General features: G+C 37.6%; 2 protein-coding genes across 4 annotated transcripts in view; both read left to right on the top strand.

Moving 5' to 3' along the window:
• The window catches only part of LOC131224519 (UDP-N-acetylglucosamine transporter ROCK1-like), a 29,892-nt gene extending 22,680 nt beyond the window's left edge, over positions 1 to 7,212 (top strand). The window contains exons 4-5 of the mRNA XM_058219887.1: positions 7,070 to 7,100; positions 7,184 to 7,212. Coding sequence (XP_058075870.1) covers positions 7,070 to 7,100; positions 7,184 to 7,212 — 60 coding nt within the window. The remainder of the gene's footprint in view (positions 1 to 7,069; positions 7,101 to 7,183) is intronic.
• On the top strand, positions 6,272 to 9,512 carry LOC131227844 (cytokinin riboside 5'-monophosphate phosphoribohydrolase LOG4-like). 3 transcript variants are annotated; one of them, XM_058223674.1, is made up of 6 exons: positions 7,069 to 7,100; positions 7,184 to 7,284; positions 7,366 to 7,436; positions 7,697 to 7,795; positions 8,782 to 9,005; positions 9,170 to 9,512. In XM_058223674.1, exons 4-6 carry the CDS (start codon positions 7,774 to 7,776, stop codon positions 9,437 to 9,439), a joined length of 516 nt encoding a protein of 171 aa, XP_058079657.1. In that variant the 5' UTR covers positions 7,069 to 7,100; positions 7,184 to 7,284; positions 7,366 to 7,436; positions 7,697 to 7,773; the 3' UTR covers positions 9,440 to 9,512. The 3 variants fall into 3 exon arrangements, with proteins under 3 accessions (XP_058079663.1, XP_058079657.1, XP_058079672.1); XM_058223689.1 differs by lacking the exon at positions 9,170 to 9,512 and having other exon boundaries at positions 8,782 to 9,149; XM_058223680.1 differs by lacking the exon at positions 9,170 to 9,512 and having other exon boundaries at positions 6,272 to 7,284; positions 8,782 to 9,149.
• The last annotated feature ends 10,345 nt before the right edge of the window (positions 9,513 to 19,857 follow it).

The raw sequence follows: 19,857 nt of genomic DNA, 5'->3' as shown, positions 1-19,857 counted from the left end.
CATGTCGTGGAAGAATCTACTAAAACTATTTAATAGAAATTCTAATACTAACATCTAGTTTGGTTTTTAAATGGGCCACTCTAGGAGCAATGTTGGTTAGATGTCCACATTGATGGGAATGATGGTTAAATGTCCACATTGTGAGCCCGGTTTAGGAGGCGACTGGTTTTATACTTGCTTTTGTTTTTGGGAGTAATATCGTGGAAGAATCTACTAAGCTATTTAATAGAAATTCTAATACTAACATTAGTTTGGTTGTTAAATGGCCACTTAGGAGCAATGTTGGTTAGATGTCCCATTGATGGGAATTGATGGTTAAATGTCCACATTGGAGCTCTTTAAGCTTTGGGGCGTAATTTTTATACTTGTTTTGTTTCGGAGTAACATGGCGGAAGAATCTACTAAGCTATTTAATAGAAATTCTAATACTAACATCTAATTTGGTTGTTAAATGCCCACTCCTAGTGTTGGTTAAATGTCCAATTGATGGGCAATGATGGTTAAATGTCCACATTTAGCTTAGTTTTTATACTTGTTTTTTTTATAAAGCGAAAAATTCTACTAACGCTATTTAATAGAAATTCTAACTAACATCTATTTGGTTGTTAAATGGCCATCTAGAATAATGTTGGTTAGATGTCCACATTGATGGCAATAATGGTTAAATGTCTACATTTGATTTAGTTTGGGGCGTGACTTTTTATACTGCTTTTTTTTCGGAGTAACATGTGGAAGAATCTACTAACGCTATTTAAATGAAATTCTAATACTAACATCTAGTTTGGTTGTTAAATGCCACTTTAGGAGCAATGTTGGTTAGATGTCCACATTGATGGGAATGATGGTTAAATGTCCACAATATTGAGGTGACAGTTTTTATACTGCTTTTGTTTTTCAGTAACATGTCGTGGAAGAATCTACTACTTATTTAATAGAAACACCCAAGCACTATCTATAGCAGGCCGTATTCTAGGAGCAATGTTGGTTAGATGATACATTGATGGGTAATGATGGTTAAATGCACGCATTGTGATAGTTTTATACTTGCTTTTGTTTTGGAGTAACATGTCGCGGAAGAATCTACTAACCTTATTTAAAAAATTTAATACTAACATCTATTTGGTTGTTAAATGGCCTAGGAGCAATGTTGGTTAGATGTCCACATTGATGGGTAATGATGGTTAAATGTCCACATTGTGACCGTTCCTGTATTGAAGCATGTTTTTAACTTTTTTTGTTTTCAGAGTAAATTCGCAAGAATCTACTAACGTTATTTAATAGAAATTCTATTTCTAACACTGATTTCAACGAGACCCAATTCCTATTTACTTTTAATTTAGATTATTTTTATACTTGCTTTTGTTTTCGGAGTAACATGTCGTGGAAGAATCTACTAATTATTTAATAAAATTCTAATACTAACATCTAATGTTTGGTTGTTAAATGGTTTTCCTAGGAGCAATGTTTTGTTTGATGTCACATTGATGGGAATGATGGTTAAATGTCCAATTCTAATTAGCTTAGTTTTTATACTTGCTTTTGTTTTCGGGAGTAACATGTCGCGGAAGAATCTACTAACCTTATTTAATAAAATTTTAATACTAACATCTAATTTGGTTGTTAAATGGTATTTTAATCACCATGTTGTTGTGTTTAATTGAGGCAAGATCTAAATTCCAATTGTTAGTTTTATACTGCTTTTGTTTTCAGATGTGGAAGAATCTATAACGCTATTTAATGGATATTCTAATACTAACATCTAATAGGGTTGTTGTTGACAATGAGTTTTTAATCCCATACTTGTTTGCGTTTTTATGGGGATTGAGAGAACGAGCCTAAATTCTACTACTAATATCTATTTAGCTTATTTTATACTTGCTTTTGTTTTGAAGTACATGTGGTGGAAGAATCTACTAACGCTATTTAATGGAAATTCTAATCTAACATCTAGTTTAGTTGTTAACATATGGTTTTATACGCTAGATAAGTTAACATAAAAGATACAATGAAAGAACTACTAAATTTAATAAAATTTCTAAGTTTTAACATAGTTTTTTTTTTGGTAACATGGCTTGATCGTAGTTACATGAAAACACATGCAGTTTTTAAAACGACCATCGCTTGTTTGTGTGTTTTGTGGAGATTAAGAGACACCAACCATCAAAATTCTACTACTAAGATCTAATAAGCGTAGTTTTTATATGTGCTTTTATTTTCAGGATTAAAATAGTGCGGAAGAATCTACTAACGCTATTTAATGGAAAATTCTAATACTACCATCTAATTGGGTTGTTGTTGACATATGTAGTTTTTAATCTGATCACGATTCATCTCAATTTTAATACTAATATCGAATTAGCTTAGTTTTTATACATGCTTTTGTTTTCAGGAGTAACATGGCGTGGAAGAATCTACTAACGTTATTTAGTGGAAATTCTAATACTAACATGTAATTGGGTTGTTGTTGACACATGCAGTTTTTAATCTGACCATAGCTTGTCAGTGTATTTTGTACGGATTGAGAGACACGAGTCATCTAAATTCTACTACTAATATCAAATTAGCTTAGTTTTTATACATGCTTTTGTTTTTAGGAGTAACATGGCACGGAAGAATCTACTAATGCTATTTAATGGAAATTCTAATGCTAACATCTAATTGGGTTGTTGTTGACATATGTAGTTTTTAATCTGACCACAGCTTGTTTGTATGTTTTATAGTAATTGAGAGACACGAGCCATCTAAATTCTACTTGTAATATCTAATTAGCTTAATTTTTATACTCGTTTTTGTTTTCAGGAGTGCCATGGTGTGGAAGAATCTATTAATGCTATTTAATTGAAAATTCTACTACTAACATCTAATTAGATTGTTCTTAACACATGCAGTTTTTAATCTGAACCCCAGCTTATTTGTGTGTTTTGTGGGGGTTGAGAGACACGAGCCATCTAAATTCTACTACTAATATCTAATTAGTTAGTTTTTATACATGCTTTTGTTTTCAGGAGTAACATGTCGTGGAAGAATCTACTAACACGATTTAATGAAAAATTCTAATACCAACATGTAATTAGGTTGTTGTTGACACATGCAGTTTTTAATCCGAACCACAACTTGTTTGTGTAATTTTTGGGGATTGTGAGACACAACCCATCTAAATTTTACTATTAATATCTAATTAGCTTAATTTTTATACATGCTTTTGTTTTCAGGAGTACCATGGCGTGGAAGAATCTAGTAACGCTATTTAATGGAAAATTCTAATATTAACATCTAATTAGGTTGATGTTGACACATGCAGTTTTTAATCTGAACCCCAGCTTGTTTGTGTGTTTTGTGAGGATTGAGAAACACAAGCCATCTAAATTCTATTACTAATATCTAATTAGCTTAGTTTTTAACAGTGTTTTAAATAGCGGTAGCATGGTGCGTAGCTCTCAGCCCTCTATAGTGTGTAGCATTATTATAGACTAAATGATGATTGATTTAAAAATAGGACAAATATAATAAATAGTGAAAAAAAGGAAAAAAATAAATAAATATGTAAAAAAGAAAAAACAAATATAAATATGCCTAAAAGATGATTAATTTTATAAATTATAAGCATCTTCAAACAAGTTATTAGTTATCATTTTTCAAAAGCCTATCCACATATATAAGCCAAATCAAATAATTAGCACAACAACAACTTTCTAATCAAACCACTTTAATTAATAATGTCTAATTGAAACCACAAGTCATAATTATAAAAAGAAATAAAAATCTCATCGGTTAAAAGTATCAAGTATAATACAAGTGTCACATTCCTCAACATTAGATACAAAGAAAATGTGAAGAAAATAAAATAGTAAAAAAAATACATTGGAGCTTACGCTACGGACGCTACATGCTACATAGTTGTAGCGTACGCTACGAACCCTATAGCGTACATTTATGTTATTTACGACGCTATGTAGAGCTACAATCACACTACGGTATGTAGTGTATGCTACCGCTACGCTACGGGCGCTATTTGAAACACTGGTTTTTATACATGCTTTTGTTTTCGAGAGTAACGTGGCACTGAAGAATCTACTAACGCGATTTAATGGAAATTCTAATACTAACATCTAATTAGGTTGTTGTTGACACATGCAATTTTTAATCCAACCATATCTTGTTTTTGTGTTTTGTGGGGATTGAGGGACACGAGTCATCTAAATTCTACTACTAATATCTAATTAGCTTAGTTTTAACGTATGCTACGACCCCTATAGCGTACATTTATACTATTTAGGATGATATGTAGTGCTACAATCACGTTACAGTACATAGTGTACACTACCGCTACGCTACGGGCGCTATTTGAAACACTAGTTTTTATACATGCCTTTGTTTTCAAGAGTAACATGGCGATGAAGAATCTACTAAAGCTATTTAATGGAAATTTTAATACTAACATCTAATTAAGTTGTTGTTAACACATGTAGTTTTTAATCCGACCACATCTTGTTTTTGTGTTTTGTGGGGATTAAGAGACACGAGCCATCTAAATTTTACTACTAATATCTAATTAGCTTAGTTTTTATACATGCTTCTGTTTTCATTAGTAACTTGGCGCGAAACAATCTACTAACGCTATTTAATGGAAAATTCTAATACTAACATCTAATTAGGTTGTTCTTGAGTTTTGCAAATGAACATAAGTGTTTTCATAGATCAAGTGAGGAGAAACTGAAGCTTGTATAAATCACACACACACACGGACGCACCTGGTTGGTTGGTAGGGCTGCAATCCTCACCATTCAATTTTGAATAGGCCCCATCTTGCTTGTTCATGGACAAGCTTTGTAAATATAGCTTAATTTATTTTACAATATCTGTTTTTCTTTTCCATAGGGGACCTTTGTGCATGTAGAACCATTCATCCTCCATGCCCACTTGGCAAGAGATGGTTAATTGCTTCCAAAGGTGACGGAGTTCCCTACTTAGTCACAATTATGTAGTTGTAATTAAGCAAATCCGACATGGAGGTCATGGAGCCAATATCCCAGTTTTTAGGATATCCCCTGTCCAGATGGACACTCATATCGGTTCTGATAAATCTGAAGCAAATATGGGCAAATCTGACATTGAACTATTTCTTTTCCTTTTCTTTTTGAAAGATGAAGATGGATTCTTAAAAGATAAGCTACTTGTGTATTGCCATTGCATTGTATTTTTAACTGCTGATGTATATTTGTTATGGATTTCATTACAATACTCCTGCTAGGCCATTGTTGGGATTTCATTACAGTACTCTTGCTGGTGTGATTAGTAAGAGCAGAGGACTCAAATTCAACCCGTTTATCACATGGTTTGGATTTGGGTCGGTCTTGAGTCAGGTCTTGGTTGAATATAGAAATTACAACTGAGTTTTCACGTGAGTAATGTTCCAAATGATCTAATTGTTGCTGACTATCAATTAACAATTACTACCCATATATAGCTAATTCAATCGCATTTGGATCTTGCAATAACCAAGCCGGCCAAATGTCATCGGCCTACTGCAGGTTCAAAGTTGAAGCTTCAAACGATTGCTACAAGACCTTAGATGTGCTCACCATGTTTTGTTCTCGAGGTTTGATCTGTTACTGTTTCTCATCTTTTATACATTAGTGGAAAGTTTCTATAACTCAAAGTTGTGGTTGTTGAAGTGGAAGATTGGTCCATTGGATGTGCCCCATATGGTTTGTGATCTGCACTTCGCTGCAACACTTGATTGAAGGCTTGGCGGGCCCCAAACGACGACACCCACATCGACTTTCCTCTAATGCTCAGCAATGGAGCTGAAAATCACTAAAAATAGAGCAAGAAAAATATTCAGTAGTTACCTTCCTTAGCATTCATATTGAGGAACCATGCTCCAAATTGCAATTGCATTACTTTCAAGTTGGATTTGAAAAGAATCTATCTGTAATTTGAGGGCTACTTTCTCATTATGAATACTAGGAAATTGGGATTTCATTACAATTCTATTTTTGTCAAAGGTATTCTGTTTTGCTATTTATATCTAAATGTGAATTCTTTTCTTGCTTTCTTTGTCATTTTGTCATTTTGTCAGTTCACGTTTCAATTTCTAAAAAATCATCTTTTAGTTGATATTTCATAATTACCTTGAATTAGCACCATGTATCCTATTGAGATTTGTTTTTCCTTTCATCATGCTCAGTGTATTTAGACTCAAACTGTCCTTGTAAGGAACCTTTTGGAGAATTGAATTCCATCGTGGGGGGCAAAAGCTAATATTCCTGTAAGCTAAATCTCATCCTGTGCACCCTGTACTAATTTATCTTTACCTTTCATGGTTGCTTAAATGCTTTAGAATTAAGTTTGACAATCGGGCTTCTACCCATGTTTGCACGTGTGGACACATTGGAAGTCATCACACAAATTATTTTAATCCTTGATGTGATGATCAGGTGTCATTTGATTAGGCATGGTACTATTTCTGTTGGATCCGGATCAAACTATTTGTCTTCTTGGTTTCTCTCAACAAATTGTGAACAGAATAAAAGCTTGTTAGTTTTTTTTTTTTGTAGGTTTTTATAATATATTTTTTTGATACATAAGTTTTTATAATATTAATGCTAACATATTGGCATGTGTGCATGTCTTGCTTTTTAGACATTTGAATCCTGTAATCGCGACTGGGGCATTAATCATTCCATCATCACTTTATTTTCTCCTCAAGGTTTTGCTACTCTTTTCATCAACCTTTATCATTGTTTCCTTGATGAAGAAAACAAAATTTTTCATAAATGTTGGTTGAAAGAAAGGAGCTGAGTTTGTCACTCTTTTCATCAACCTTTATCATTGTTCCGTGATGAAGAAAACAAAATTTTTCATAAATGTTGGTTGAAAGAAGGGAGCTGAGTTTGTCACTCTTTTCTTAATGTTGAAACAGAGTTTTTCTCACTCATTTCATAAAGGAGGAGGACATGTTTTAGGGTGAGAAAAACCAACACAATCATAAAAGAAAGGAATGATTTTTGATATGGGTTTTGTTTTTCATTGGATTAATGAACGTTTTTCGACCTTTTCTTTGTAGGATCATACTGAAGACTCTCATGTGCAAAGAAGTAAGTAGATATGCCTTTCTTCTCTTGCTTCTTTCATCTATTCTTATTTTCTTATGCTGCTGAAAGACGTTCTTTAATGGCAGATTACAGGAGAAACAGAAGGAGAGGGTGAAGGCAGTGGCCAGCATGCATCAAAGGAGGGCAGAGATGTCCCGCCATTCCGACGCTTTCATCGCATTACTAGGTTCTGTTCTTCTTCTCTCAATAACCCATTTAATCAGATTCCTAAAGCCTTGAGGTTTTCTTATTTCCTTTCTTATTTCAGGTGGGTATGGAACCTTAGAAGAGCTCTTGGAAGTCATCACCTGGGCTCAGCTAGGAATCCATAATAAACCCGTAAGCAAACTCTACTAACAGAAAATCACATACACGCAACATAGAAATACTTGTATCTTGAAGATGGGATCTGTATGTATGTGTAGGTGGGTCTTCTTAGATAGAAGATATGATTTACATGCTCGCTACTGTATAATGTTCATGAACAAGATGTCCATCTTAACAAATATATAATTATTTTTGCAAAAAGAAAAAAGTGAACGAAAAAAAGATATGGTTATTTTTTTTATTGCTGCTATTTATACTCTGAATCATTGCAGAAGGATGTTAGAGGGGTGATGCCTAACATGTACGACTTCAACAATGACATTTGGTTGTGCCACTCCTTTGGAGGCCAATGCTACAATTTGATAGCATTCGTAAGTCGTAGCTGATTTCTTTTTATGTAAATCTAATGAAATGATTGAATTCTGATTAACCTATCTGACTTACAACAACCTGCTATTAATGTGTTGAAAGAAATTCAAGTGTTCCTTGATGCCAACCCTTTGGAGATCATTACAATCTTCATAGAAGATTATGTCACATCACCTCAAGGCCTAACTAAGGTATTCAATGCCGCCGGCCTTAGGAAATTTTGGTTTCTGGTATCAGGGATGCCTAAAAATGGGCAGGATTGGCCCATCATCGATGATATGATTAGTAAGAACCAGCGTTTGTTGGTATTCACCTCAAAATCAGCCAGGGAGGCTTTTGAAGGCAATGCCTATGAGTGGAGATATGTTGTAGAAAACCAATGTAAGCCCTGTTTTCTCTCCTTTCATAAATGTATATCCCATGCAGATCTTGCAGTGGAACTCTTATAGATAGAAGGATGATTTTTTATTTTTTATTTTTTTCCTGTAGAAATTTAGTACATGCTTTGCTAAGCCCACATGCATAACATGGGCCCTGCCGAGTAGATGATGTGGCATGAGAATCAGGCTTGTTGTACATTCATTGGGCAGGCCACATGCTTTAGTTGAATGTGGACTCCTGGTAATTCTTTTAAAATGTTCATTGTTCTTTTTTAAATGTGTTCCACCTGACGAGTGAACTGCGTGATTTTCGGGCCTGGCTATTTATTAGCGTGGACCGCTTGATGCATGCTCTAATGCTTTTCGCAGGTTGGCGAATGTTGCCTCATGAGGAGGTCTGCACTATTAATGAAATTCAGTAAAAATATAAAATTTCTGTGTTTTCTCCTTGAATCAATTTGCTTTTGGAGATAAAATGAAATTGATATAAAATACATCAAAATAGGAAGCATTGTCCAATTTGAATTTCTGATGCATAGGAGTATAAACATGTGAAGCTATCGTTGATTCTCTTTTTATTGGTTTTGGTGATTGGGCTGAAACTGCAGATGGTGACAGTGGGATGAAGGCGAGTTCTTATCCTAATCGTGCGGAATCATCACCCATGAACACAACAACAAGATCCCTTGTTTTAGAGAACTATTTCCCTGACAATCCTAATTTAGCGACAGCTTGTAAGGACAACTTAGCTCCACTTACTAGCATGACTGGTACATGTCATGAAGCAGCAGGAAAACGATGGCCCAACTTCATTGCTGTCGATTTCTACAAGGTAATGCATGAGATCTCACTTTCATTAAAGATGGAAATGGAAACATGATAAAGAATTGTGTTTCTTTTATATGCATTTGGGTCTTTGTTCATGGATTATTTATTTATTTTTTTCTTTAATTCTTTAGTATATGTGCCTATTTGTATGTGGATCTTTTGTTGCAGAGAAGTGATGGAGGGGGAGTCCCACAAGCCCCACTGGATAATCCTAGCCATCAGTTTTTTCTTTCTTTCTTTCTTTTTGGACTTTTGACCATAAACATGTATGCTTTGATGAGTCACTGTCTGCCCGGTTGGTTTAATTCGTTGTTGAATTGCACACTGAAACCGAGTTTTGAGAACCTTGCTTTGATGAGTCACTGTCTGCCTGGTTGGTTTAATTCGTTGTTGAATTGCACACTGAAACCGAGTTTTGAGAACCTTGCTTCTAGCTGAGGGGAAACAGTATAAGAACCATAGACTTGGTCCATTGGTCTTGATACATGTAAGAGTATTTTAGAAGTTTCAATGTTTTTTGTTGGCTCCCGACTCACTTTATAGTTTATACTACCAGATGTATTGTAGATTGTTTTTTCTCTCCACTTACTCTTTGAATGTAGTGGTTATTAATCACTGGTTATTTTCCTAGGCCTATTCCAGATGGTAAATCACTGTCTTATGTCTAACTTTTCAATCATTTCCTATTGGTTCCAAAGGCAGGAGAAAGCTTTTCTTATATTTTCTGAGTTGAGCATTTCTGCCGACTAGGCTGATGCTAGGCCATTTTAATGGCTATGCGCTTGCAGGTAATTTCAGAGAATTAACAGGTTCTCTGACAGTCACTTAACTATATTTTTTCTGGGTGCAATCTGTAGGCAGAAGCAATCAGTAAAACAAATGGGGGCCCTATTCTTACTAATAATTGCTGCTATACTTCTAAGCTTTGGAGACGGTTCTGGCAGGGATTCTAGTGGCAGTAACCCAAATCAAGTTCTCTTTCATGGAATCATTCCTGTTTTAGTTGCTTCTGTGCTCTCTGGTCTACTTCTTCTCTCTGTCAGTGGGCTTCTCATGTTAGACTCCTTTACATTCCTCCATTTTCTCCATTTTCTTCTATCCTTTCTATATTGTTTCCTTTTGGTGCAGGTAAAGAAACAACTCATGCTTAATGACTGTGGAAATGTCTATAGTTGGAAGCCTGTCAGTGGGCTTCTTCTCTCTGTCAGTGGGCTTCTCAAGTTAGACTCCTTTACATTCCTCCATTTTCTCCATTTTCTTCTATCCTTTCTATATTGTTTCCTTTTGGTGCAGGTGAAGAAACACAGCTCATGCTTCATGAATGTGGAAATGTCTATAGTTGGAAGCTTGTGCTTATTGGCAAGTATGTCTAAGTCTCCAGATGGAGAAGCCATCAGACAGCATGGGTTTTTTCATGGTTGGACCGCATTGACTATGGTAATTATCTCCTCTTATCTGATTTTCTCCTTGAATTTGATCCTTGGCCCAGGGATACTTACTGTATAAGCCTTGAATTTGTACAAGTGGGGCCTGTGGTTCAGTCTTTGAGACCGTTGCTATGATGGGACGCACAGTGGATGGACCATGCCCCAAATAAAGCAAGATTGGGAAGACCCACCAACCCAAATTTGGCATTTTTTGTTGAATTTAGATTGCCACTCTAGTTCTTTCTTAGCCATCTATCTGAGGACACTACATGCTTAGACCAATGATCATATGATTTCTCAATTTTCCGGTGCATTTAGGGGTCATTTGGATGCCTGGAAGTTTTATTAGTTGTCAAGGGTTTACAGGCAACCCCACTTAAAGGTGGTGTTTGGACAGAAAATTTCACCTGTAAGCGAGTTACAAGCTGTAAGTCACTCACAACTTTTTTAGTGCATTTGAAATCCTGAGCAAAAGAAGTGATTTCACTTGTATGCAACTTACACCTGAAACTCACTCTCAAGCGTAATGTCTTTCTGATCTGCGTTCTCTTCATTTTTAGCCACATGATAGATTATGCTTGCCTCTCATAGGTTATTTTAACTTTTAAAATCAATCTATCTGTCACTCCAATCACCCAGTTACTTTTAGCTGTACGTGGGCTATGTTTTCATCATGTGCTCTTACATTGTCTTGCTTGAACATGTGTCTCCGCTCCTCAAGCTTCATTCTGAATTCCTTCACATTACTAGAATTTGGCTGATTAAAAAAAGTCAGTCATTATAATGCACATAGCATTACAGCCAGATTTTCTGGATTTTACTGAATAATAATAAGATTCTTTGGAAGATATTGAGAAGAGAGTCAAGAGCACAGAAAATAAAAATAAAAATAATCATATAATATATGAGAATCGTCCCACAATCATATCCTTCAGTAAAGGCAGTGAGAAAACTCATTAGAAATGGAAGCTAAGAGAATAAAACAAACAGAAGAGAAGAGATGGAAAGATTTCCAATTCAGACAAATTTAAAGCACTGTCAAGAAGAAAATTAGCGGTTGCTTGAAAATAGAGAGAGTGTGCACAATGCAACATGAGTACACGGCACATGATATGTACCACTAGATTATAATTCCAAGTTCCAACTAAAAATTGTAAAAACATATGCTCATTGTGAAGATTTACAGAAAAGTTCTATTCTGTTATCATTTCTTACTCAAAAATTGTCCTGACCTGCTAGTTTGATTGAAATTCTAAATTTTCTGCTTCTTTGTATTTAATGATTCATTGCGAATTTTGTTTGAAATTTTATTTCCTTAGTCTACTATATGATTTTTCAATTTTTCTCACTACATCAGATCTTCACTTATATGACAAGAAATCAATTTTCTGATACATGGATTTTAAAGGATTTTAGATGTGGAATGGTGCTGCAGCTGGAGTTCTTTGCATTGCTCAAATGTTGTTAGCTTACCTTTGCTTTTTTTGAATACTTGCTCAAATGCTTTAATTTTCATGTTGCATACAAGTTCAAGTGGAATGCTCAGATGCATGATTCGGCCACTTAACCTGCTTTTTTCCCACACCTTCCGTGAAGATAACTCTGTCGCGGATGCTCTAGCAAAGTTAAGTAGCGATAAACAGGTTGACTCCTTTTATCGCTCTAGAGCCGATCTCCCAAGACACATTAGAGGCTCCCTTGTGCTAGATTGCGCCGGTATGGGCTTTATCAGGAGCTCCAGCGCAAGGCAGGGAGTGGGTTGAGAGATTCGATCTTGTTAGATAGGCTCTCATGCCTTGTATACCCTGTATACCTAGTATGCCTTGTATAGTTCGTTTCCATAAGTAGATGATTTTGATTTTATTATTTTCCTTGTATAGATGACTCTAATCTCTATATATTTAACCCCTTTGGGTTGTCTCAAATACAGAAAATCCTTCAACTCTTTTATGTTTTCATGGTATCAGAGATTCACTGATCCAAAATCGGCACCACTTGTCAGATCCAACCATCCCTGCGTTCGGTCACCACCCCTGTTGCGTTCGGCCCCCATCCCTGTTGCATCCAACCATCATCCCTGCTCGTTCGACCGCCCCTGCGTCGTCCGGCCACCCCCGCTACGTCGTTCGACCATCACTGCGTCGTCCGACCACCCTACAGCGTCGCCCCTACTCGTCCGACCACTCGTCCGATCACCCCTCTGCTCGTCCAGCACCCCTATGTCGTCCGGCCACCCCTATTGCACGCCTCTCTGCTCTCCGATCTATTCCAGATCCAGTAACCCCTGTTGTTGCTCCAGATCTAGCTTTTCCAGATCCAGCGCCCCTGTTGCTGTTGCTTAAGATCTAGGTTTTCCAAATCCAGCACCCCTGTTGTTGTTGCTATTCCGCCAGATCCAGAAACTGCAATCCCTTGGGTATCTCCTGCTGTACGGTACATCTAAAACTTTCTTCTGCTGCAACTCTTTGCGTGCTTTACATTTCTTCAGATCAATAGAAAAGGACTCATCCCGTATAGAGGCCCCACATTGTAGTTTTAAAGGTACCAACTATTCTCTATGGGCCATCCATTTTCAGAACTTCATCAAGGGTCGTAGTTTGTGGGGACTAATTGATGGATATGTTACTATCCCCACTTCCATAGATGCCGACAAATTAGCTAATTGGGAAATGAACAATGGACGGATTATTACCTGGATTCTCGATTCGGTCAATCGATCCATTGTCGTTGGCATCACACCTCATCGCACTGTTAAGGCAATGTGGGAGCATCTCCAGACAATTTATTAACAGAGTAATGTGGCCTGGTTATACCACCTGGAACAGGATCTCGTTAACCTTACTTAGGGCGACGGCAGTATTCAATCATTTTACTCCGAAATTGTCACAATTTGGATAGAGATGGCTATGATGGATCCAACATTTTCTCATGACTTTAAGATATTCCAAACTATGCGCGAGAGTGCGCAAGTTCGACAATTTCTTATGAAGCTGCATCCAGAATTTGAGCATTGTCGGGCTGCTCTCTTGAACCATAGCCCTACTCCTTCATTGAATTCGGTTATTAATGATTTATTGGCTGAGCAACAATGACTAAAATTTCTCTCTTCCTTCCTCAACTTCAGGATCATCTGATATGGTGATTGCTGTGTCCACCACTACACCAACACGTGGTTCCACTCCTTTGACTTGTCGCGGCTGCAACAAGGAGGGTCATGTTGTCACTCAATGCAAAGAATGGTGCGCTTATTGTTGACGGACTGGTCATGGTATTCAGGACTGCCAAACCCGTGCCTATGCATCTTCTTTTGGCCGTGGACGTGGTGGTCGTAGTCGTGGCTGTGGTCGTGCTCTTTTTGCTATTGTTGCCACTATTTCTTCTGAGTCGTCTGTTAGTGATTCTGCATCTATTGTTTCTGCTGAAGGTCTTTCATCACCTTTGACTCCTGCGATGCTCCAACAAATCATTCAGGCCATTTCCGCGGCCAGTATGTCAGGTATATCCCCATCTTCTACATGGTTTTTTGATTCAAGTGCTTCCAATCATATGACTGGTGCTGTATCCCATCTTCGTGACATTCGTCCCTACACCGGAAATCAGGCTATTTCTACTGCGGATGACACTAGACTACTTATTCAGTCCTTGGATCATTGACTTTCTCTCCTTCTGCTCATCGCCAGTTCACCCTTCGTGATCTGCTTCATGTCCCTAACCTCTCATCCAATTTAATTTCAGTTGGTCAACTCACATCCAATAACTGCTTAGTCATATTTCTTCCTAACTATTATTTTGGGTAGGATCTGGCAACGGGGAAGGTACTTGGGATGGGTAGGCGACATGGTCATTTGTACGTGCTGGATTTTGATCTATCTGTCACTCTGGCTCATTGTTTCTTTTCTCCATCTTTATCAGATATTTGTTCGGCAAACAAATTGTGGAAACTGTGGCACTTTCGCCTGGGTAATCCACATTCCGATCGATTAATTCAGTTATTTTCTTTTGGCATGTTAGGGAACGTTTCTCTTAATAAAAAAAGATTTAGATTATTCTTGTTCATCTTGTTGTCTTTAAAAAAGTAAGTGTATTCTTTTTCCTCTAAGTACTACAAAATCATCTTCTATGTTTGAACTAGTGCATACAGATGTTTGGAGTCCTTCACCAATTATGTCTCTCGAGGTTACGATACTATGTTATATGTATTGATGATTTCACACGTTACACCTGGATTTACTTTTTGCACTCGAAGTCAAAAGTTTTTGAAAAATTCAAGATATTTCACTTTATGGTGGAGACTCAATTTCGGGTTCTAGTTCAAACTCTTCGCTCTGACTCAGGGAGGGGGGGGGGAATATCTCTCAACAGATTTTTGTACATTTCTTCAGGGTCATGAGATTATTCATCAGACCACCTGTTCTGATACTCCACAATAGAACGGGGTGGCTAAACGAAAAAATCGTTATATTGTTGAAACTGCCAACACGCTGATGACAATTATGAGTGTTCCTCGTTCTTTCTGGGATGAAGCAATGTTACATTCAATCTACTTGATTAATAGGGTGCCAACCAACGTTCTGAACAGTAAATATACTTTGCTCTCAACTGCTTACCTTCTGCATATTCCAAATTTCACGTTTTTGGTTGTGTCTGTTATGTTCACCTGGCTTCACGTGAGCATAACAAACTCTCTCCAAAATTGATCAAATGTATGTACTTGGGATTTGGAGAAACTCAGAAGGGCTTTCGATGTTATGATCTGGTTTCTCATCGTGTTCGGGTTTCACGACATGTTGTTTTTCTTGAACATATTGCCTTTCATTCATCTCTTCCTCCTCCGCAAGCCCCAAAATCTCCTGGTCTAATCACCTTTCCTTATATTCATTTTGCCTCGAGTACTCTCTCTCGTCCGTTGCAGGTTTACTCGCGTCGACCACATACAGCTCCACCACCTATTACTCAACCCGAACCTACTGTACTTGTTGCAGATCCTGAACCTACCTCAATACGTCGTTTCGCTCATGTACATCGAGCGCCTAATCGCTTGATATGCTCTATGTCTGCCATGAATGCTACTCTGGATACTGTCTCTATTCCTACTTCATACTCTCAGGCAGCCACTCATGATTATTGGAAGAAGGCTATAGCAGAAGAACTTGCGGCATTGGATGATAATCATACGTGGGACATTGTTACTCGACCTGCTGACCAACAACTAATTGATAGCAAATGGATTTATTCTGTCAAGCTCAAGTCTGATGGATCATTGGATCGATACAAGGCTCGACTTGTCGCTCACGGATACAAATAGGAATACGGACTTGATTATGATGAGACGCTCCCATGGCCAAGATGAAAACTGTTCATACTCTTCTAACAATATCTTCCGTTCGCTCTTGGCCACTTGCTCAGATGGATGTGAAAAATGCTTTTCTTCATGGAGACCTCCAAGAAATAGTATATTTGAAACCTCCTCTTGCCTCTTTAATCCCTGACAATAAGTATGTCGCCTAAAGAAAACCCTGTATGACCTCAAACAGGCACCTCGGGCATGGTTCCAACGCTTTCACGATGTTGTTACAGGTGTTGGCTTTACTCAAAGTAGTCATGACCCATCCTTATTTTTACGCACCACTGCTCGCGGAATTGTCATTATTCTCGTCTATGTTGATGACCTACTTCTGACTGGTAGCGATGCTACTGGCATCTTGGCTTTAAAGGAAGTTTTGCAATCATCCTTTAAGATGAAAGACCTTGGCGATCTAACATACTTTCTTGGGCTTGAAATTTCACGTTCTAAACATGGGATCCTGGTTAGCCAGCATAAATATACCAAGAATCTTCTCGCCTTGGCATCATTAACGGATCAGAAGACAGTTCAAACTCGCTTACAACTTAACGTTCAATATGGCCATGACGATGGTGATCTACTTGCACAGCCCGACTTATACCGCCGTTTGGTTGGGAGTCTGGTTTACTTAACTATGACTCGCCCTGATTTTGCCTACACTGTCCAAGTAGTCAGTCAGTTTGTTTCTGCTCCTCGGACTCTTCATATGACTGCTGTGTTGCACATCCTACGGTACCTACGTGGAACTCTAGATCGATCATTGTTCTTCTCCTCCATAACGACTGTGGACCTTCGTGCTTATTCGGATGCTAATTGGGCCGGTTGCGCTCTCACACGAAAATCTACCACTGGCTACTGTGTTTTTCTCGGCACTTCTCTCATCCCTTAGAAGTGTAAGAAGCAGGCCACTGTTTCCAAATCGAGCACAGAAGCCGAGTATCGGGCGATGTCTACTGTGTGTAGTGAGCTTGTCTGGTTACGTGGACTTCTTTCCAACTTAGGCATTCCTCTGCAGAATCCTATTCCACTCCATGTCGATAATCTAAGTGCCATTCAGATTGCCTCTAACCCGGTTTTTCATGAACGGACGAAGCATATTGAAGTTGACTGTCACTTTATCCGCGAGAAATTTTAGTCTGGGCTCATTTCTCTTCCACATGTTGCATTCATGAATAGATTGCCGACATTCTCACAAAGTCCCTCACTTCTGCACATCACTCATTTCTAGTTGGCAAACTATTACTTGTCGATGACCAGTATTAGTTTGAGGGGGGATGTTAGACAGGCTCTCGTGCCTTATATAACTTATATACCTTGTATAGCTAGTATGCCTTGTATAGTTCGTTTCCATAGGTAGATGATTCTAATTTTATTATTTTCCTTGTATAGATGATTGTAATCTCTATATATTCAACCCCTTTGGGTTGTCTCAAATACAGAAAATCCTTCAGCTCCTCTCTGTTTTCAGATCTCAGGGAGTGGGTTGGGAGCTTGGAGTGCTTCACAGCTAGGTTCAACCTCTCATCGTACATGATTCCCTGTCACCCTCTTCTCATCCTCGAGAAGCACCCATTTTGTCTATCCAATTCTCTCTCTCTCTCTCTCTCTGTTTTTTTTTTTTTTTTTTCCTTTCTTCCTTTTCCTGCTGCCCATCTTGGCTATACGATAGGTGAGGCCCGATGTAATTGTGGAGCCCTCCTGAATGTCCAGTCTTTGTATATCTCTTTTTGCTAATTAACAAAGACAGGGGAAAGCCCTTTTTTCCAAAAAAAAAAAAAAGGAAGAAGAAAGAAAGTGGTATGCTCAGATCTTGATACTTTGTTTGAGATAGATGGACCCCACATTCAATGCTTAAGAAAGGTATTGGTCTGTTCATTTCAAAACGTTTACATGAGATACAAAATACAGAAGTGATTTGTATATGTGGGTTCTAGTTGCATGCAGTGGGCAGTTGTATCAAAACAGGTTGGTTATTCCTATTCATCAGATTAATGGCCTTAAAACGGGCAGTTAAATAAAATGGCATTGGATCACATTCAGTGGGAAAATGTTAGGCAGCTAGGATTGTCCTATCAGTTTGATTTTTTTCAACCATCAGTTGCCATTTTGTCCCATGAGAGGGACAGTTTGCCCACTGTCGGAACCTTCCCAAGGTCAAACATGAAGTATATTTTGATCATATTATGCAGATAGTTGTATCTTTACGATTATGATGATGCAGTTCTTTCTGCTTTTGGGATGATTCTCTTCTCTCTCTCTCTCTCTTTTTTTTTTCTCAGAAAAATCTTTTGCTTGAACTGAAAACAAGGTCTAAAAACGTGGGGTCATGAACAGATAAAGAAGCCCCTCATTTTTTCTTTTTTTCTTTTCCTTTTCTTTTAGCTTTGCTTTTTTCTAGAGATAAAGGTAGGAGCCATTTTGAAAATGGGGGAAAAAATGAAGAGCCAGCACTTACAGAAAATGTCCTACAATAAAATCATCATGTGACATTCCATGGTGAAGCAAGATAATAGAAATGATGGACTATAACAGTATCTTGTGCGCTCGACAATATAGCTATAACCGTAAGAATATTCAATTCTAGGCACATCTACTGATAGAATAGGATTTCACATACAAATGGTTGGCTGTTGTAGCACACACCAACATAGTTATTTGGTGGTGCTGGAAAAGCTTTGTGGAACACACTACACACTATTGTGTAAGAGTTTTATTCACTCTGTCCATCCATTTTTCTAGATCATTCTAGTGCATGATCCCAAAAATGAAGTAGATCCAACTCTCAGTTTGGATGTGGTATGACACTCCATGACCATTCATTTGTAGGAAAAGGGACGGTAATGCAAAATGGTCTTATCGTCCATTTCAAAGGCTCTTAATCAGATAGCTGTGATTATCTACTCAGGGTAATTATGAGGTCATGTATGCAGCATAGGTGTCTAACAGAAAGTTGAAAAACATGCTGGTGGTCCAAGTCCTTTGTCACACTGGCCTCATGATGAATGCATCTTCACCTATGATTAGGACCATTCATTCACATGAGATGCAGACCGAGTAGATGTCACACACAACATGACAGGATGGTTTTGTACCCATTGCACACTACAGGTGCTATAGATAGCTATCTGGAAATAAAATCACTGAAGTTTCTTAAACAAGCTCTTTTGCTTAATGGACCATGCATTCCCAAAAGTTACCGGAAAACAGAATCGATGTTCCCAACTCAGCTGAAATTTGTAAGTAAATGCAGTCTTTAATACCCATGATTTTCGGAGTTTTTTTTTTTTTTTTTTTATAAATATTTTGTTATGGTGTGTTTCAGGGCTGTGCTTGCTAGGATATTGTATTATACTGGACGACTAGAACAAACTTCGTCGACATTTGTATATGTCATGTCCAACTTATTTCCATCAATGACCTTCTTGTTGGTTATCATTTTCAGGTATAACCCACTCATCTCAGCATTTTAAGTTAGGATTTGTTTTGATTCATATAACGTATTGAATTTTTGCACTTTCCGAAAGATCATGTAGACTTTGTAATAAGTAGAGAAGCATTGGTTTCTGTTTTTGGGACATGGGTTTTCAAGTTTGGTGGATGGATGGTCTTCATCCAGCATTGGTTTCTGTTTTTGGAAAATGAAATACAGTGGTCACCATTGTGCACCATTGAAATATTCCTATAGCCATAGCATGGCATATATTGCCATCTAATCTATTAGTATTGTCACGTATGCCTATGTAAAGTGAAAACATGAATATTTAGTTGATACATATTATTGTGGATCCACCATTTTGTGAGAATCCACACCATCCATCTGATTGGTTATTCCATTTTAGACATTGGTCCTAATAATCTGCCTGACCCAGATTCTCGGTGGGCCACACTATAGGAAATGGTTGGAGACAAAAACGTCCTCCATTGAACACCACCCAATACCATTGCATTCATTGCACTTGACTTTTCATAAGGTGATACAGGTCTGAACTAGTAACATTCCAAACAATAGGTGGTACACTCGCGGGACCCACTCTGTTGTATGTGTACGATTCAAACCATCCATCCATTATTCTATACCCTTTTAT

This window comes from Magnolia sinica, chromosome 2, assembly GCF_029962835.1.
Source record: "Magnolia sinica isolate HGM2019 chromosome 2, MsV1, whole genome shotgun sequence".
Taxonomy (NCBI): Eukaryota; Viridiplantae; Streptophyta; class Magnoliopsida; order Magnoliales; family Magnoliaceae; genus Magnolia; species Magnolia sinica.
This window is presented reverse-complemented; position numbering and strand designations above follow the sequence as displayed.

Bases quoted from the DNA above. Each gene is read 5' to 3' on its own strand.
- LOC131227844 (XM_058223674.1), top strand. From the start codon at position 7,774: ATGCTACAATTTGATAGCATTC. The intron at 7,796-8,781 runs GTAAGTCGTAGC...CTGAAACTGCAG, and splicing joins GCTACAATTTGATAGCATTC to ATGGTGACAGTGGGATGAAG. The intron at 9,006-9,169 runs GTAATGCATGAG...CTTTTGTTGCAG, and splicing joins TTGCTGTCGATTTCTACAAG to AGAAGTGATGGAGGGGGAGT.